Here is a 19,103-nt window from a genome sequence, read left to right on the forward strand (position 1 = left end):
TTTTTAATTATTGTTTTTTTTGCATGGTAGGTGTTAAAACACCATTGCTTTATCTGTGCAGTCGGACTGCAGCGGCATCTCTCACATAAACTAATTACAGGCATAAAGCGACTTTTGTGTGAGTGTGCAAACACTTAATAGTAGGATAGTGATTAAAAGTTCAATAGGTCATCATATCTGTGTGTGTGAGATCAATGGACAATAGTGTTTTAGATGTGATGTTAAAGGGAACCCGAGGTGACAGACATATGGAGGCTGCCATATTTATTTCCTTTTAAACAATGCACATTGCCTGGCTGTCCTGCTGATTCTCTGTCTTCGATACTTTTAGCCATAGACCCTGAACAAGCATGCAGATCAGATGTTTCTGACGAGATTTTTTTTTTTTTTTCTTTTGGAGATTCTTGTAAGGGCCAAGAATACCTAGGTGAGAAGTAGGGAGAGACCGGGAGCCCAATGGTGCAGTATCGTTAGGTTTAGGGAGGATAAAATCATATAAATATATACTCACAAAGGTGGGTTGCAGTTCCTGCAAACACCGTATAGGCCTGCAGGGAATTAACTGTCCCTGCTTGGTACTGCAGGCCCTGCTGGATACTGGATGGTCGCTCTCCTGTAGTACGATAGACTTTCCAGAAAAACTGCAAAGCTATTATCTCCAAAGGAGGTCCGACTGGTTGTAGGTAGGATGGAGGCACCCAATGTATGTTCTATTTTGGTATTTTTAAATACAAATAAAAAAATATATAATAAAAAGAGAGGTAATTGCTTACCTCTCCAGAAGATATAGACACCAGTTCAACTGGAAAAAAAATGTATTTAAAAAGCAATCTGACAACGCGTTTCATGGCCATGACCCGTGAAACGCGTTGTCAGATTGCTTTTTGAATAAAAACTTTTTTTTACAGTTGAACTGGTGTCTATATCTTCTGGAGAGGTAAGCAATTACCTCTCTTTTTATTATATATATTTTTTATTTGCATTTAAAAATACCAAAATAGAACATACATTTTGGCAAAATAGAACCTCCATCCTACCCACTTCTGACAAGATTAGCTGCATGCATGTTTCAGTTGTGTGATTCAGACACTACGCTACTAAGAATGGGACTTCAGTAAAGTTCTATTTAGGATTAAGTCTACAGGTATAGGTATATCATATAGTAGTTTTACTTCAGGTTTACTTTATGGTACAGGTATAAAGTGTTGCATACCTTGACAACAGTCATCAATAGCTAACAAAAATCTGTTTTTATTAATGGGAAATCTGTTTTTATGAGACTTATGGTGACCACTAATGATCCAATCTTTTTCATCCAATTTTACCAAATCTATGTAGTAGAAGGGTAAATTGTGTGAATGAACTGAATGGATAATTTAGGCAGTTACCTTATATTACATAGAAATGGTAAGATTGGATGAAACAGATTGGATCATTAGTGGCCACCTTAAAAGCAGTCATGCATGAGGGATGTATCTACTGAGAGAGCGGACCAGCCTGCCACAGTGGGGCCCAGCCTCTTATCCCTCCCTCAGATACACACCCTCCCTCTCCAGAGAAGATAGGTGGGGATTGGTGGGTGGGAAGACACAATGTTATGGGGGATGGTCATGCTTGTGGCGCCAGGTGACGCCCAGTCGGCCAAAACGCAATCGCGGTCGGTTTGCGACACAAATCGTTAAACCGAGATGTGATGTGTAATCTCCCTCTGACTAGGAACAGATGGGAGATTTGGTCTTAGCTGAGAGAATCCCTGTAAAAGCCAGGAGGAACGTAAGCGAATCTGGAAGATTCGCCGTCGATTTTTCCAATTTCTTGGTCAGATTTGCCAGTCATGCAAGCGATCAGAAAATGACTTCTTTGTGGATTTTTTTTTTAAACCAGAGATCTGTCCCCCTGTGAGCAAAGCATTCCCCTCACCTCTCAGGAATGTCGCATGTGGCCAGATTCCCTGCAGGGACCAGCTCATTCCCCCCACAGCCAAATGTCTCCATGAAAAGAGCCAGGAAGCTTGCTTCCCAAGGGGGCCATGAGAAAGCAGCTGGGGCGGCACCGATAAGGACAGATATGAATGCATGTGGTGTATGGTTTCTTACCTATTATATGGAGACCATATATCGCACAGCTATAAAATTCATATAGTCTTATTCGTTAACGTCTGCCCAACTCAGTGATATAACATTCATGGCAATATTTTGTCCAGTTATTGTGGTATGAATCTTCTCAGGAACCTGACCCGCTGCCTTAGTCATGTCTGATGTCATATTAATCGGTATTTTCTGACAATTAGGAATCTGCTATCCACCTAAACATGACATGTATAGTGCATGAGTTACGGCATTTTATAAGTTTAAACCTCAAATCTCTCTCAGAGAGAATGAACTGTCATTGGTTGGTAATGCAGAGAGGGCGAGCATTGCCACACCCCCGAGCCAGCTTTATCAAAAGCACAGTGCCAGCAGGCAGACTTCAGTCCTCCAAATTCCATCTGTATGAGAGCCTGTCTGCTGCCAGCCAGAGGACACGTGGCTAGCGTCCATCTTGTTTGGACTTTGCTCTGATCTGAAACAAAAGAACTTTGCTGAAATTAAAAACAAGAGCTATGATTCTCCCACAAAAGGACATCTCTCCATGAACTTTAAGTATCCGTTTTTTCTCCCTTTTATTTTCATACTGTGTTATCTCATGTCTCAATAATTGTTGATTTTAATAATTGTCTGTATATATTAATTATTCATATTGCATACTTAATAAACGACGTTCAAACGTCCTTTGTTTATTCAGCTACCCTATTATTCAGCTATACACAGAAACTGAACCCAGACTTCTGAGGAGACGCTACTTTCGTTGCTAGCTAGACAGAATAGAGTGTGTTTAACCGTTTTATTTGCAGGTCTAGAAATAGCTAGTCAGTGGGTGCTTCTGGCCCAGGAAAGCAGAAGTGGTGGCAGTTATACCCTGAAATAGTGTATAATTTGTAATTACCGTAACTCACAGGCTCCCTTCTGGCCGGGCTACTGCCCAAATTCTGTCGGTTTCTGCCCACTGATCGCGACCACCGCTTGCATGGTCTGTGTGCTGAAACCGATTGGAAGGCAATTTGCGGTCTGGCCACCAGGGGCTCTGTGACAATGCTGGCCTTTTTATATGACTCCTGCAGATAGGCCATCTGGCCACTGGGGTCACCATTGGTAGTAGGGTAAAATAATTTGAACATGGTGGGCAGCATCAAAGTGCCCCTATAATTGCATTGAACCATTGCCATGTACTATACATTTTCTAGTAGACAATCAATGTTTGCCTGTTAATGACCATTTCACTAATCCACTGCACCACTTCATATTAGATTAAATTCCAGTAGAAATCTCATATCAATCATCCTGCCATTTATGCTAGCCTTCTACTGCCTGATACAGTACAAAGACATGGAAAGTTGATCACTCGCAGCTCTTAAAACCCCCTAATCCTCCAGATAGATTGATAGAACAGTTGAATATCAATTGAGAAGTACTTGACTTTTCTTTGGTTTTGGTTGGTTTCCAATTTTTTTTTCCTCTATCAAGCCTACTGTCTACTCTATTGACATTTCTCGCTGGCCTGAACTTCATCTTCAACTCTTCTTTTTCTTGAATTTAACTGGCAGCCGCTTCCTTGCTGCTACCCTGAAAATAGCCCTAAAACTATGACATGATCATTTGGCTGATGTTGGTCTTTTTACTTGACCATCCATTGTTCAAATCAAATATCTGTTAGCAGAAATAACTGTATATACCAGGACAGGCATTGGAAGACTAACATGTTTCAATGTTAACTTGCCTGGCCATAAATTGAGAAATTTCATTCACCACTGCATTAGCTCACCACTGGCAACAGGCACTTTACTGTAACCTGAACAGATATATCTAACCTGATCCTAACTTACCCCTAGACCCACAAGACCAAGATACCCATTACCCACCCCATTTCTGAACCAGCCTGATTTTCCTAATCCCAGAAATTGGCATTAGGATGGCCAATGGTTACAATATCAGATGCCTAATGAAGTAACTTTCAGTTAATTGGGTGCCAAGCTTCTCTGATTCAGAAGGGCAGGGGTACTGTTTGAGCGCCTATGTACTTTAAACTTTACTCAGCATACAAGAATGAAAATACAAATTCCTACAAATACCGTAATAACCATTCCTCCTCCACAGATTCCTTTACTTTTGAAGTACCTGAAGATCGGAGAGTTGGAGAAGAAGTTGGAAAAATTTCCGTAGAAGATATTGATGAACCTCAGAACAGAAATACCAAATATAAATTCTTAGACGAGCGTTATCAGCAGTGGTTTGAAGTAAGAACAAACGCAAAGACCAACGAAGGCATCATCATTTTAAAAAAGGTACACCGAGCTCTTCAATGACTTTTTCCATTTTGATAACATGCATGTTTGCAAATATGTTATATATATATATATACTGTATATATATATATATATATATATATATATATATATATATTCGATGTTTTGAAAACTATCTTTTCATTTCGGTTTGCAACCAGACAGACAAGAATTTACAAGATTGACCGTAAACGCAGTTTGCCCTTGTCCTTGTAACTATTTGTTACTTAGGCAACAGTACTCTGGAGTAAAATCTGGCCACAAACTCTCACTTTGTTGTATGAGCAATTATCTGCACAGAGCAGGAGCCTTTTGAACACCTGCCCAAATCTATTTACTAGCAGCTATTTTTTGTCAGTTTCTTGAACCGATTCCGGTCCAGGCTATCAAAATCTTTCCCGTTTGCTGCAGCCCAGTTGCTCTGCTGTCACTACTACAGGGGAGTTGTCCTGCAACTGCAGAGGGTCCCAGAGCTCCCTCTGATAAAGGGGTCCATGTTTCAGAGCAGGTGTTTTTGTGTCTACACATGCATTTGGTGTAAAGATTACGATGTCCACACTTGTTTTATGATGCTTGCAAGTTGGGCGCCCAGGCTGTGGGGGTCACCAGGTATAGGCAAGGGAAAGGGTGTGAACATCGGAGGGTCCCATCACAGTTTAATGGGGGGGGGGGGGGAGATTTAGGCTCCCTGCACACTGCAAATCCGTTTTCCGATTCTGATTCCAATTCCGATTTTCCCTGAATACATTCAACAGAAAAACAGATAAAAAACGCAGCATGCAGTAAAGATTAAAAATCGGAATCGGATGTAAAAACCGATTAAAAAGCGGAATCTGAATCGGAAATGCAGGCAGTGTGCAAGAGGCGTTATTCCCCGGGACCTATAATTTCAGATTCTCTGAGGTTCTCCAGGCCCAGAAATCATACAAAAACGTACTGTAAATATTCCGGGCATGAAATTATTAAAGAGTTTCTGCTATCAGGCAACACATGCTCCCACAGTAATAGTTACTTTGTATAAAGCTGTGCTGAATTTATTAAAGAGAACATGTAACAAAAAAATTCCCCTGGGGGGTACTCACTTCTGGAGGCGGAAGCCTCGGGGTCCCAAAGAGGCTTCCCCATCCCCTGTAGCTGCAGGCAATCCAGCGCTGGCTCCCCCAAATTCTCCGGCAATTCTCCCTCAAAAAGCCTGACAGGCGCTAATAAGCGCTGATTTATTTACCTTTCCTGGTTCCAGCGGGGGCGCTGTTGTGGCTCTCAGCATGGAGATAGGTGGAAATAGGTAATCTCTGTCGGGTCCGCTCTACTGCGCAGGTGCAGGAGACTTGCGCCTGCGAAGTAGAGCGGGCCGACAGCGATCAGCTATTTTCGCCTATCTCTGTGCGGAGAGCCGATACTGCGCCTGCGCTGGAGCCGGGAAGGTAAATATTTACATCCCCGCTGTTCGGGGAGCTTTATCGCCACCGCCGTGGGACCGAGGAGAACGGGGGAAGCATCAATAGGATCCAGAGGCTTCCCCCACACGAGCTGAGTAACCCCCAGGGGAGGTTTTTTTTGTTTCAGGTTTTCTTTAAAAAGGTTTCTCGTACCAGCTGTATTGCTATTGTCACTTCTGTTCTAGCTTTGAAGTGGAATGTCATATCAAAATATTATATTCAGTTCACATGCAGATGTTGATAAAATGGTATAGGTTAGATTTTACTTTAAAGCTGTATATTTAGCCTATTATAGTTTATATGATTTTCAAGCATATTATAATTTACACTGTATTACACCTCCGAGCCATGGTAACATAGAAATAAATAAAATCAGCTGAATGGTAAAATCAACATTTTTACGCAGAGGATTTTGCAATAATAACAATCTGATAGGATATGCTGGAAAAATCTTTATATTCGATCTAACGGAATAATTGAATGAAATTATCTAACCGAATAAAATGAAAAAATTGTTCCATGTATGGGCACCATTAGTTTCACACTTTTATTACCGCCAGCACCACACCACGCAATTTAAATATTGCTTAGACACATGTGGGCTTCCCGATGCCTGTAGCAATGCCAATTCTAGTCAGGCATGGCATTAAGCTCCTCTAATAAAAGTGTTGGATTAAGTCTGGCATCTTGATCCCTATCAGCAGCACACTACGCCCACGAAATTACACTTGTGTGTGTGAAATTGGGGGCGGGTCTACAGCACATGAGCTAGCACCCCACCCCCCACTGTTGGACGTATCACCTTTTTGCACTAGTGTGAGAGGGTAGAGACCCCCAGGGCACCCCTTGGAGCAGCTCACCTACGTCCCTGCCGTATGGATGTCCGGTAAAGTGCTGGGGAGATGTGGGTGATCTAGAAAATAGATTGGAAACAGTTAAATAAAAAAAGGGGAAAAAATAATGGAAGGCCCTCCAACAGAAAAAGCGGATATTGCCGCTCTGGACATAGCTGTGACTATTTTAGCAATATTTGAAAGACAAGAGACCGAGAGCCCCAATAGTGCAATATGTCGATGCAATTTTTATAAGAGAAATGAATGTGGTAGAATACTCACAAAGATGAGTCACCACTTGTAACCACTGTGATGGCAGATGGGGAGATTAGACCCGACCCCACTCAGGTTAAGAATGTCGCTCTCTGTAGAAAAGGAAAATGGGGTGGTACCCCTCCACCAGGGGTGAAAACACAAAATAAACAATTGGTAAAACAGAGGCACCAGATAAGCATAAAAAGGTTAAAAACTGTTTAAAAAGTGAGGTAGTGGTGGACTTACCTCCCACAGATGGATTAAAAAGTAAATTTTAACTGTAAAATTCGTTTTATTAAAAAAAAACCTCCAAAATTTAGCAACGCGTTTTACGGGTAATATCTTGCTTCTTCAGGCAGTACAAGGAGCTTGTCACAAGTCCAGCCGGGCATATCACAGAGGTGCTCATATCTTGCTGGACTTGTGACAAGCTCCCTGTATTGCCTGTAGAAGCGGGATATTACCTGTAAAACGCGTTGCAATATTTTGGAGGTTATTTGTAATAAAACCAATTTCACGGTTAAAACTGACTTTCGAGTCCATCTGAGGGAGGTAAATTCACCACTACCTCACTTTTTAAAAAGTTTTTATCCTTACCTGGTGCCTCTGTTTACCAATTGTTTATTTTAGCAATATTATTTAAGCATATGGACCACTGCAGACATAGAGTGAAGGAAAGTTAACTTCAGGTTCAATTTAAGAAAGAGACTGCAAATCGATAGGGTCTTATTAGTAATATAATTATTAACCCACGTTGGCGTACAAAGCCACTTCTGAGATTATTGTCTTCATAGGGTACTCGTTTAGCATTTTGATAATGTTCCAACGCTGAGCAAATGCTTAATGTAAGTTACATTCAAATATTGGTTTTCTTCCAAGAAAGTGATGAGTGCGTGGCTGGTTTAACTGTTACTATCTCAATTTAGCCCTTGGACTATGAGAGCATTTATAAGGAATTCAAAGTGGACATTGAAGCTACAGACCCTACAATTGACCGGCGGGCTTCACCACATGACAGATCCAAGAGCATCACCAGGGTTTTAATCAAAGTCTTGGATGTGGATGAACCTCCAGAGTTCATGCCTCCAGTTTATAACTTTGCAGTTATGGAGAACCTCAAAGAAACCTTAGCCGGAGCTGTCAAAGCAGTAGACCCGGATGCAGCCAAAAAAAGTGTGAGGTAAGAACTTACTAAGAAAAGTGAACATTTCTGAAAGCTTGTAATTAACACTCATCTGCACAAAAACGTTCCCATCGTTTTTTTAGTCAGTAGTTATCACAGTGCTTTCATCTGTGTGATGATGAATCACATGATAACGCTAATGATAACGATGATAACGCTCGTCTGATGAATGTATTTATCACAGTGCTTTCATCACCTTGACAACCAAGGTGACATGTGATGTGACATGGTGAGATAGACATGTGTATGTACAGTGCCAAGCACACAAATGACTTGGTAGCGCGCCCAGGCTATGCATATGCATAGGTAGGATTTAGTTAGTGTTAGGTCCCCTCCCATGGAGGATTGACTTCTTCGCAGTGGGAGGGACGAGTACTTAACAAGTTGCATGCAAGCTGTTACAGGAAACCAACATCCTCCAGTGGTAGACAGGTCATGTGTATGCTCAGTGTGTATTTTATCCCATAAGTGGGGCTTGCACTCTTTTGCAGGTAGGCACTCATCTATTTTTAAGCAGCGCTGTTCATTTCCTTGCTATGTACTAATTTAATTCATTTTTGGTCAGCCGCTCCCACTTAACAGCTTTGCTTTTGGTGTATATGCAGAGCCTCTGTTTGGGTTCAAGGTGCGTTTGCAGTCTCTGGGGGGTGCTCAGCGCATCTCTGATCGGAGGCCATTCGGAGGCGGCCTGGTGATGCGCTGATCCCACTTTTTGCGCAATACACAAATGACTAGGCTGTGTTCCTTTTTTTCTTTCTCTGCCTGAATGAGTTAAACATCAGGTATGCAAGTGACAGTTTATGTCCGGGTCGGGACTAGGCTGGACTATGGCATGACCCTCGCTGACAAGTAATTACAGCCATAAAACTCTGTCCTGTTAGTAATGGCTTCTGAGAGCAAGAAAGAGATAAAAAGGGTTAAGCTCATAGATTTCAGCTCTGGCATACTGCAATGAAGGTGTTATTGAGCAGACACAATGAAACCGTAAAAAGGTTAAAAACTAGATTAAAATATAAAATAAAACTGTGAGATAGTTAAAAAAAAAAGTGATTTTTAGGTGAAGGAAGATAGATACAATCTCATCACTTTATTTTCACCTCGGATGTCCTTTAAGAATCTTAATTAGCCACATAAATCAAATCAAACAAACAAACAAAAAACATTTATATCGCGCTTTTCTCCTAGCGGACTCAAAGCGCCAGAGCTGCAGCCACTAGGATGCGCTCTATAGGCAGTAGCAGTGTTAGGGAGTCTTGCCCAAGGTCTCTGTAACGATCGGTGTAACACAGAGAGGATCTGATTACCGGTGATCTGCAGTATCACCGAGAATACAGATATATACCCGATTATTGATGATCTGCAGTATCACCGATAATCAGATATATCTCTAACCTCTGGACACCTGAGTAATATGAGTGTTTGGTGCAACAGTAATACTTTGAGGAGAGCCTCCGTATAGAGGGTACAAGGCAGTAAGAGATACTGCCCAAAGAATAGGTTCCTTCCAAGGCCTGAGGCTCCCCAAGGGGAGGAGACAGGCTGAGAGTGGGAAGGACCAGAGTGTGAGTGACACCAATGGTGAAGTGTCACTGACAGATCTGTGAACTATCTCTAAACAGAGGAGATAGTTCTCGAGGTCGGACAAGCCAGGTCGGCAACAGACAGACAGATCAGATACAGAGGAAAGAGACCGATATGGAATCCTAAGGCAAGCAAGGTTTGGCAACGGAGTATCAGATATAGTGAAGTACCAAATCAGAGATCAGAAGAGAGGTCAGGAAAAGCAGAAGGTCATAACAAATAATCAACAAATGTCTAGTGTAAAGGTGAGAGCTCCTTGATCATCAACACCCTGGAACTAGTCTGAAGATATAACAGGATGGTAAAGCTAATTCCTAGTCTTGGGTGTGAGCTCCATAGTCATCAACACCCTGGAACTAGTCTGAAGAATAACACAGATAATATACAGTATTCCTAATCTGGGGTGTGAGGTCCGTGATCATCAACACCCTGGAACTGGTCTAGAGAATAACAAAAATGATATACAGAATTCCTAATCTGAGGTGTGAGGTCCTTGGTCATCAACACCCAGGAACTGGTCTAAAGAATAACACAGAATCTGACAAAAAGGTCTGAGTGCTTCCACGTAGTGATCGCAACGGCAGACAACCAGAGAATGACCAGCACCCAGTATATATAGCAAGGCGCTCTTCAGCGCCTCCCCTAAGTGCTGGACCAATGGGAAGTGGTGGAATTGTCAGCTGACTGGATTGGTCAGCTGACTCCCTTCTGGCTGTCATAAGAGCTCTGCCTCTCAGCGCGCGCGCGTGTCCTTCTGAACCTGTGTGGACTATCAGTCCCAGCCACACCAGACCTGTGCTGCAAACCATCCACTGTGCTGAGCGCGGAACCAGCTGCACCGCTATCAGAGAATGCGGCGGTTCCTCCGCGTTCAGCCATACTGCCAGATGTAGGCCCATGCATGCAAACTGCCGCGTCGGACGCGGAATCCGCCGCCTTGTTCTCAGGACATGCGGCGGTTTCTCCGCGTTCAATCATGCTAGCAGAAGCAGGCCCACGCGCGCAACCTGCCCTGTTGGACAGCCGCCTTGCTCTGAGCACCCGCGGCGGCTTTTCCGCGTTTTCTCACAGTCTCCTACTGAATAGGTGCTGGCTTACTATACAGGCAGAGCCGAGATTCAAACCCTGGTCTCCTGTGTCAGAGGCAGAGCCCTTCACCATTACACTATCCAGCCACATAAATCATTTTTAGAGTAGCTGAACAGGAAGTGTCCCAACAATCACTTCCTGCACCTCAGACTTCCATTGTTGCAGGAAGCAATCTGTGCCCCTTGCAGTCTTTACAAGATGATTTTCTGAACCCAGCAGTAGCAGCAACCATGCCCACACAACCTTCCAATAACTTCTTCAGTTTTGCTTTTTAATTGCTTAACCAAAGATGTTTAGCTTCAACTGCCTCTCTTGATACAAAAGAAAGTAACATTTAGGCACTAAGTACTAACAATCTTGATAGTGTATTTCTTAAGTTTGGCATTAAAGAGGAATTGTAGTCAAAATCACATAATGAATACAATTGTTTATTTTTTACAATATGCACTTATAGATTATTTAGTCAGTGTGTGCCCATTGTAAAATGTTTCCTCTCCCTGGTTTACATTCTGAAATGGACCACTGGTGGTGACCTCTTTAGACCTGCCTGGTGATCTGTAAAGAATATTTCCCTAAAGAGTAAGAGGTTTGTTATCCTAGCTAACATTTCTTTGTATATTTGTAGATATTCCCTCAAGGAGGACAGAGATGATATCATCATATCTGACAAGGGAAGCATTTTTATTAAGAAGCCTTTTGACAGAGAAGTCAGTGCTTGGCAAAACATAACCGTAATCGCAGAGGAAATCGGTAAGTATTAATGAGATACAGATACACAACCTGCCAAACCATATGACTTACAGTATAATTATGGGCATCTTTTAAAAAAAAACTAACCTGTGGGTAGAAAAGGTGGTACTAACCTTCTGAGGAAGGCTCCTCAAATTCCATTGTCTCCTTTTCCAAGTATGTTGTTCCCTCAACACTGCTGCCCTTACAGCAAAATTCATGGGGGCTCCAAATCCAAGATGGACATTGGTACCTGGCTCCATGGGGTGGCATTGATTGAAAGGGCCACTGTTGTCAGCACTGCAGTCAGTGCCAAGGGGTGGGAATGGACAGGCATCAATGAGTGGAGACACTAATCACATCTTCTTAGTTGGATTGAAGCTTGAACAGATCTTGAAGTCGATGGCCCATATCATATTAACTTCTCCAGAATTTTCTCCAAGGAGATATTTGCAAACCTTGGCAATAAAATACATTTAAAGTGACACTGAAGCATGAAGAATGATGCAATGAGGATTTTTTTTTCGTTTCAGTGTCACTTTGCAATTTCAGTATGGTAAGTGGTAATTTACATATGCTAATAGATTTCTGATGCCTTTTTCATCAGTCTGAGTTTGGAGGAACTATGCATGGCAGCAGGAGCAGCAAGAAAGGGGGAGGCTGAGAAGCAAAATAGGAGATATATATAAGAGAAGGATATGCAAATTAGTATTGTTGTTAGGGGGGTGGTCATCTCTTTCATTCTTTAAAGTCTCCATGTTGATCTATTAATGTGATGTATGGTTTCACTGACCACTGGGGACGCTCAGTAACTCAGTTCATCTTACACAGAGAGGCTTACAAAGCGCCATAAAAGCTTTCAAAGTATTGTCTTCAATGGTATAAATCTTCATCATGTGCTTGCATAGAATTCACCGTCCCAACCAAGAATCTGTCGCTCATGCAGGTGTTCTGTGAGGTACATTTAGGTCACTTAATGATCAGCAAAACTTAATCAGATTACCTTGCTAAAATAAAGCAGAGACTGAGAGCCCTAATAGTGCAATATGTAAGGTCAAGGAGCTAAATTGTATTTAGCTGAAATATATTTACAAGAGTGGGTCACCACAAAGGCGACCACTGGATATGCAGATGGGAATCACAATCCCGTTCCACTTAGGCTAAAAGTCGCTCTTTGATGTAGAAGGTTACCAGGGATACACTCCTCCACCAGGTGGACGATAACTAATAGATTTTTGAGATCGATGGTACACAGGCACCAATGATATTTAAAATAGGTTTTAAAATGGAGATAGTGGTGGACTTACTTCCAGAAATGTAAACACAAATTGTGTAATTTAAAAAAAATCACTTTATTTAAAAAAAAAAATCTGCCACAATCATGCCACATGCAACGCGTTTCGTTGGCATACCTGCTTCCTCGGGCAATAACTTTGCAAAATAATAAGGGCTTCTGTTGAGATTGTAATCTGTTCAAGAATGACTTACAAGCTTCAGGCGTTCTTGTACTTTAGAAAATAATGCTTTGACCATGTTTGTTTCTCTTTTTTTCAGACTCTTATCCCAGGAAAGCATCATCAGCCCCTGTTTACATTCAAGTTCTTGATGAGAATGATAATGCTCCAGAACTGGCTGCACCGTACAATCCCAGAGTGTGTGAGACTGTCAACACTAAACATGTGAGTCTGAGAGCTTCATTGATGCTGCATGATGTGCGGAGACACATTTTCCTCACCTTCCCTTTCTGAGTTGTTAGGTACACACGTAATTCGGGGTCCAGCTATTGTCAGCATTCGATTATATGTGCACGGGCCACAATCTATAGCATTGCAGCTATAGCAATACCCAACTCAGGAGCTATGTGTTCATGTTCGTGTGCCGAAACAACCTGCTTCACCCCAACTGCCGCTGTCTACACAAAAATTTTAACACCAGCCATAACATACCAAATGCATATCATTACCATTGATGAAATAACCATTATCTTTGTAAGCTTAATGTAATTATAACAAATCGCCAGAATTTGTGTAGGCACCCCTGTTCATGCACTATGGGTGCTACAACAAAGGGTGCTTGGCAAACGTCTGAGCACAAGTCTAATCTAAACATTGGTCAGCACACCAAACTGTTTTTCAAGCTGTATTTACTGCCTTCGCCACCAACAATCCGAGAATTGTTTCAGGGCATGACACTGTTAACAAGTCTTTGAGAAAGGGGTGAATTTGATAACCCCCAAACACTTGTCGGATTTTCGTGGTGGAGGCAGAGCAGGATCCTCCACCAGGCAACCTAAGCAGGTGCCTAAGGCCTATTGGGTGTCAAGGGGCACACCAGCCACCATCTTTGACCTCTCTCCACTTCAGCTTACCAAAAAAGCCATTGGGGGTCCTAAATCTACTACCTTGCCTAGGGCCCCAATACAACTTAATCCACCTCTGGGTGGAGACAATACAACCTGAAAAAGAGCTTGGAATGCTGACCAATCTTTGTATATATATATATATATATATATATATATATATATATATACCAGGGTGACATATTGCGCATTAGACTATTTATGCCACTGCAGATTTACCGCAACCATAAACATGAGAACCAAAACTTTAAAAAATTGAGCGTAACTACAGAAATTAAATAGCAGAGATACCTGTTGAAATAGAACACGAACAAGAAAAGGCAGACAGCCTAATGTTTTAATTATATAGTTTATGTTATTTTACTATTATGTAATGGCATCCTTTTAGTTCCTGAATGCATCTTAAAGAGATTCTGTAACAACATTTTCAGCCTTATTTCTTCTATCCTATAAGCTCCTATACCTGTTCTAATGTGCTCTGGCTTACTGCAGCCTTTTCTAGTTGCACTGTCTCTGTAATATATCTAATCTTCTTTTCTTTGTCAAGCTTTGTCGACCCACTGTCTCTGCTGTAATAGGGAGAAGTTATGCACACCCCCTTCACACCCCCTGCAGGCTTTGTGTGTATGCTTTGTTTATCCCTCACAGACAGGTCTCTGCTCTCAATTTCAGCATGCTGAGAAACTGTGAGAATCCCTGACCGGAGTGCCGGAGTGCAGAAAATTCACTATGTAATAAAAACTTGTAGTATACTGTAACATGATTGATATATATATATATATATATATATATATATATATATATATATACACAGTACATACATCACTTCCTGGTTAGCGGCCATGTTTTTTGTTTGTAAACACTTCCTAAAACTGGCGATTACAACCAGGATCACAGTGGGGAGCAGTGGAAACGGCAAAGAGGGATCCAGGAGATCACAGTGACTCGATTGGTATGTTTTTTATTGTACAAATCAGACAGTACAGATTCTCTTTAAATAAATTACCTGTAATGACCATGATTCTTTAAAGCCATCACCCCCTCTTCCATCACAAACCCAAATCCTCTCTGAGAGGTCTGGAGCTCTGTGGCCACCCCACCGGTGTTACCGTAGCCTGCCCCAGCTCAGCGGCTGTCTACCAGGCTATGGCAGCCAAGCTGGGGGCGGGCCATGGCCACACATGTGGGGGTGGCCCCAGAACTCCATACTTCTCGGCAGGCTCCAAGCAAAAACTGTCGTGGCTTTTTCAATGAGAGCGGGGTTTAACACTAATTTTTATGTACTGCCGACTGGGGGAGTCATTCATCTGCTCAATCACCACAGTTATATTCAGGAAGCTATGAGGATGCCATTACTCACAAGTGATAATACACTAAAGGTACTCCTGTTTAAGTAATTGGTATGGACACTCCCCACACACACCTATGACTGCTATAGCTACAGGCTTCAGTCTTCTCAGAAAATTCAGTCTGTGCCTGCATCTTGCAGTTTTCGAACAGAATGCATTCCAAGCAGCAATGCCTACTTATGAAATTTCAGAAAATAATATATAGCAGACTTTTCTTTTAGTAGATCTATATAGTACATTACCACAGTGGTGAAAAATTAATCCTAAGAAATAGGAGCACAATAAATAAATAAGAAAAATTATGCAAGGTACAGAATCACAGCATGAACAAAAATAAGTCTATTGTTCCAATTCCTAAAGCACAATATTTCATCTAAAGATACATTTGCCCATAAAGAATTCCTATTAAATCTTTCGGGATTTTTGGCTACTTAATGGAGACTTCCCATGCATTAATATCTAATTTTAACTGTGTTGCTTCTCATTTTAGGTGATCATAAATATTACAGCCACTGATAAGGATGACATGGGCCCAGGGATGAAGTTTATATTCTTCTCAAAAGGACATGAAGACAACTTCACAGTGCAGGATAATCGGGGTAATTGTTCTTCTTCTACCTCAGCTACGGCACTTACTAAAATGTAGCAACGTGTTTTCCTCAATCTGATTTTCTATTTGGTGCATCACTTTGTGATCAGAATCTCCATGTGGAGTTGGTGACACTGCTGACTTCTGTGTCACTGCGATGTAAGACGGTGACGTATTGGTGCCAATTATTCATAAATCGTGTGAGTGTGAAAGTTTGTTGAACCCTGAAAAGTAGTTTTGAAGCATGAAGTCTGCATTTGCTTAATTAACGGCTCAACGCCTCAGTATATAACCACTTCCCAACAACAGTTTTTTTTCCCCTTAAAAACCAGAGCGATTTTCACATCACGCTCCTCCCATTCATTCGCCAATAACTTTATTGTTGCTTATTACATTGAAATGATCTATATCTTGTTTTTTTCCCACAAATTAGGATTTCTTTGGTTGGTAGTTTTTTTAATGTATTTTAAAGGGAATAATAAGGACAAAAAGGACAAAAAAATCATTATTTCTATTTTTTTTACAACAAGTGTTTTATTTTGGTAACTATAATGCATAGCTATAACTATAACTATAGTGCATTTTTACTTTTTGGCCACAAAATGGCGATACACTTACTTCCGAGTTCTATTAATAGAACACGGTAGTACTTAAGTGTTTGGCGCTACTATTACTTCCTTATTCTATTAATAGAACACGGTAGTACCGTTTATGTTCGGCTTTCGCTGACACCGGCTCTCATTCATTACAGGCACTGTGATCAGGTTTGAGAACAAGCTGTTCTTAATCTCTGATCACAAAACGGCGAGATTGCAGTGGAATGACGGGTCTGCGACAAGGCAATTGGGAGCTGCAAAGTAAACAAAAAGGTACGTGTATCTACACCCCCTGGCTGTTAAGTGAAGTTTCCAGGGGCGTAGATACACGTACCAGCGGTACAGAACTGGTTTAAGGAATACCACCGAGGGTTGAAAAATAATTATTTTATTTACTCAGGGCTTCTTCCAGCCCCCTGTAGTCTTGAAGGTCCGTCACTGCCCTCCTCTGTTGACATGCTTCAGCCTCTGTAAATTTCTCCTGTCGGCTGGGTCACCAACTACTGGGTATGCATTGACCCAGTGGCACTCCTCAAGTGCACTCACGTGGCCAGTGCGTTACCGGCTAACTTACGCGTATATTCCAGAAGAGAGGCATGCTGTCATTGGATCGTATGCCTCACTGATTTGGTCGCATCACAGCTATAATGCACGGTGTGACTTCTCAGGTGCAGTGTGATCAATAAAGATTACACTGCACCAGGTGTAAAAGCACCCTAAAAGGAAATAAATATGGTAGCCTCCATATTCCTCTCACTTCAGTTGTCCTTTAAAGGAAACCTATAATGTAAAAAAAGACAAAAAAAAGAGTTTCACTTTCCTGGGGCTTCTGCCAGCCCTCTACAGCCTCCATGTGCCCGCGCCGTCTCTGAATGATCCTCTGGTCCCCCCGCTACGGCTGTTTCCTTGCCGCCGGCTTGCGGCCAGTGCCCTGGCTGCGCGCATCGTCATTCACGCTCACATCCCCGGGAAAGGTACGAGAAAACCTGTTACTGCGTCTGCTCAGGATGCTCCAGGCAAGGGGAAGGCAAACAAGGACATGTGTGGACAGGGCCGTGCAGGCGCAGTGGCCCTGCACTTGCAATAACAAAACTGAGTCATGGTGGGGGTCCGGAGGATCATACAGAGATGGTGCGGGCGCATGGGGGCTGCCAGAAGCCCCAGGTAATTGAAACTCTGCTTTTTTTTTTTTTACGTTACGTTTCCTTTAAGCCAGTGACCAAGAGAGAGTATACAGATTAAGTGCGCTGACTAAAGTCTGACAACACTGGCCACATCCATGCTTCAGACTGAAGCCAGAAGGAAAAGAAAGACAGTCAATCCACTGACATTGTTTAAGAGAAAACAAATATGGCATTTTTCATAACCCCTTCACTACAAGGTCACTTTATCCACTTGATAGACAATTTAAAAAAAAATACTAAGTACAGGTTTCATTGTGTCCAGGTCTTAGTGTATAACTGAGAAGAGAAGCCTCTGCTGCTTTGCTCAGCTAGGAAACAAATAAAAGATGTGTATATCCCCTGTATGTGAGTCAGTCTGTGCTATCATCTGACCAGACACAGAGGACAGGAAGCTGGAGGTCATCTTCCCCACAGGAGATCATACTCTGCTTTAGACAGTTGTCAGGGGAACAGGTGGTCCATTGGGCATTTTGTTCCAGTGACACCTCTAAAATATTGAAATGTATCTTGCTTTCTGTCTGTGTGCCACTTGTCACATAAATAGGAAGAAAGTATTTCCATGAAAGTTCTTATTTATCCAGGTCATTGTGTATACTAAGAAAAATAAGGTAGCGTCTCCTGGACAACGTTTTATGTTCTAGAGGGCATTTCATCACTCCTACATCTTCAATTCTAATGAGTGAAGAAGATACCTAGAAATCATGGCGCAACATAGTGGTCCCTATATTTAACAGGAGTATTGGAGAACCTCCTGGGGCACTTTTGGGCACTCCAGTCAAAAAATGTGTGTAGACACGTGCCAGAATATGGGTGTGGTCATGGGTGGAGCAAAATTTACATGAACTTAAAGGAATCATCAGGCAAATTGGACAAAATCTTCTTTACTCACCTGGGGCTTTCTCCATCCCATTGCAGCCGACTGTCCCACGCTGTCACCTCCGCTCTCCGCCGCTGTCCCGCTGTCACCGCATGGTGCAGAGGACGACCTTGAGGTCTCCCTTGCTGTGCCTGCGTCAAGCGATGCTGTCAGTCATGGCCACGTTGTCCGCGTCTTACTGTGCAGGCGCAGTTGCTCTGCACCTATGCAGTAAGCCGCGGACAACATGGCCGTGATTGTCAGCGGCGATTGACGCAGGTGCAGTAAGGGCAACCTCGAGGTCATCCTCTGCACCATGCGGCGAAAGCGGGACATCGGCGGAGATTGGAGGTGACAGCGTGAGACAGTCGGCTGCAAGGGAATGGAGAAAGCCTCAGGTGAGTAAAGCAGATTTTGTCCAATTTGCCTGATGATTCCTTTAACAGCAGTCTAAGTAGGCCTGCCAAGCAAAATGTTGGATGCAGCCCCACTCTCCATTAATACAAACAATGCAGCATATCACATAAACAGGCAGTGAGAATCAGAAGCTAGGAGCTCTAGCTTCTGATTCATTCCCAGACACTAGGGGGAGAAGCCCAGAAGAGTGGATGTCTGCAGAATGTGGAGACCAAGAGGCCGAAGGTGAGTACTGCCGCCTGCTGCCTGACTCTGCCTGGGGG

General features: G+C 42.5%; 1 protein-coding gene across 1 annotated transcript in view; it reads left to right on the forward strand.

Moving 5' to 3' along the window:
* CDH5 (cadherin 5) overlaps positions 1-19,103 on the forward strand; it is a 103,280-nt gene that overhangs the window by 73,683 nt on the left and 10,494 nt on the right. The window contains exons 6-10 of the mRNA XM_068261453.1: positions 4,194-4,381; positions 7,835-8,088; positions 11,387-11,511; positions 13,045-13,169; positions 15,689-15,797. Coding sequence (XP_068117554.1) covers positions 4,194-4,381; positions 7,835-8,088; positions 11,387-11,511; positions 13,045-13,169; positions 15,689-15,797 — 801 coding nt within the window. The remainder of the gene's footprint in view (positions 1-4,193; positions 4,382-7,834; positions 8,089-11,386; positions 11,512-13,044; positions 13,170-15,688; positions 15,798-19,103) is intronic.

Source organism: Hyperolius riggenbachi, chromosome 11 (assembly GCF_040937935.1).
Source record: "Hyperolius riggenbachi isolate aHypRig1 chromosome 11, aHypRig1.pri, whole genome shotgun sequence".
NCBI classification, from domain to species: domain Eukaryota; kingdom Metazoa; phylum Chordata; class Amphibia; order Anura; family Hyperoliidae; genus Hyperolius; species Hyperolius riggenbachi.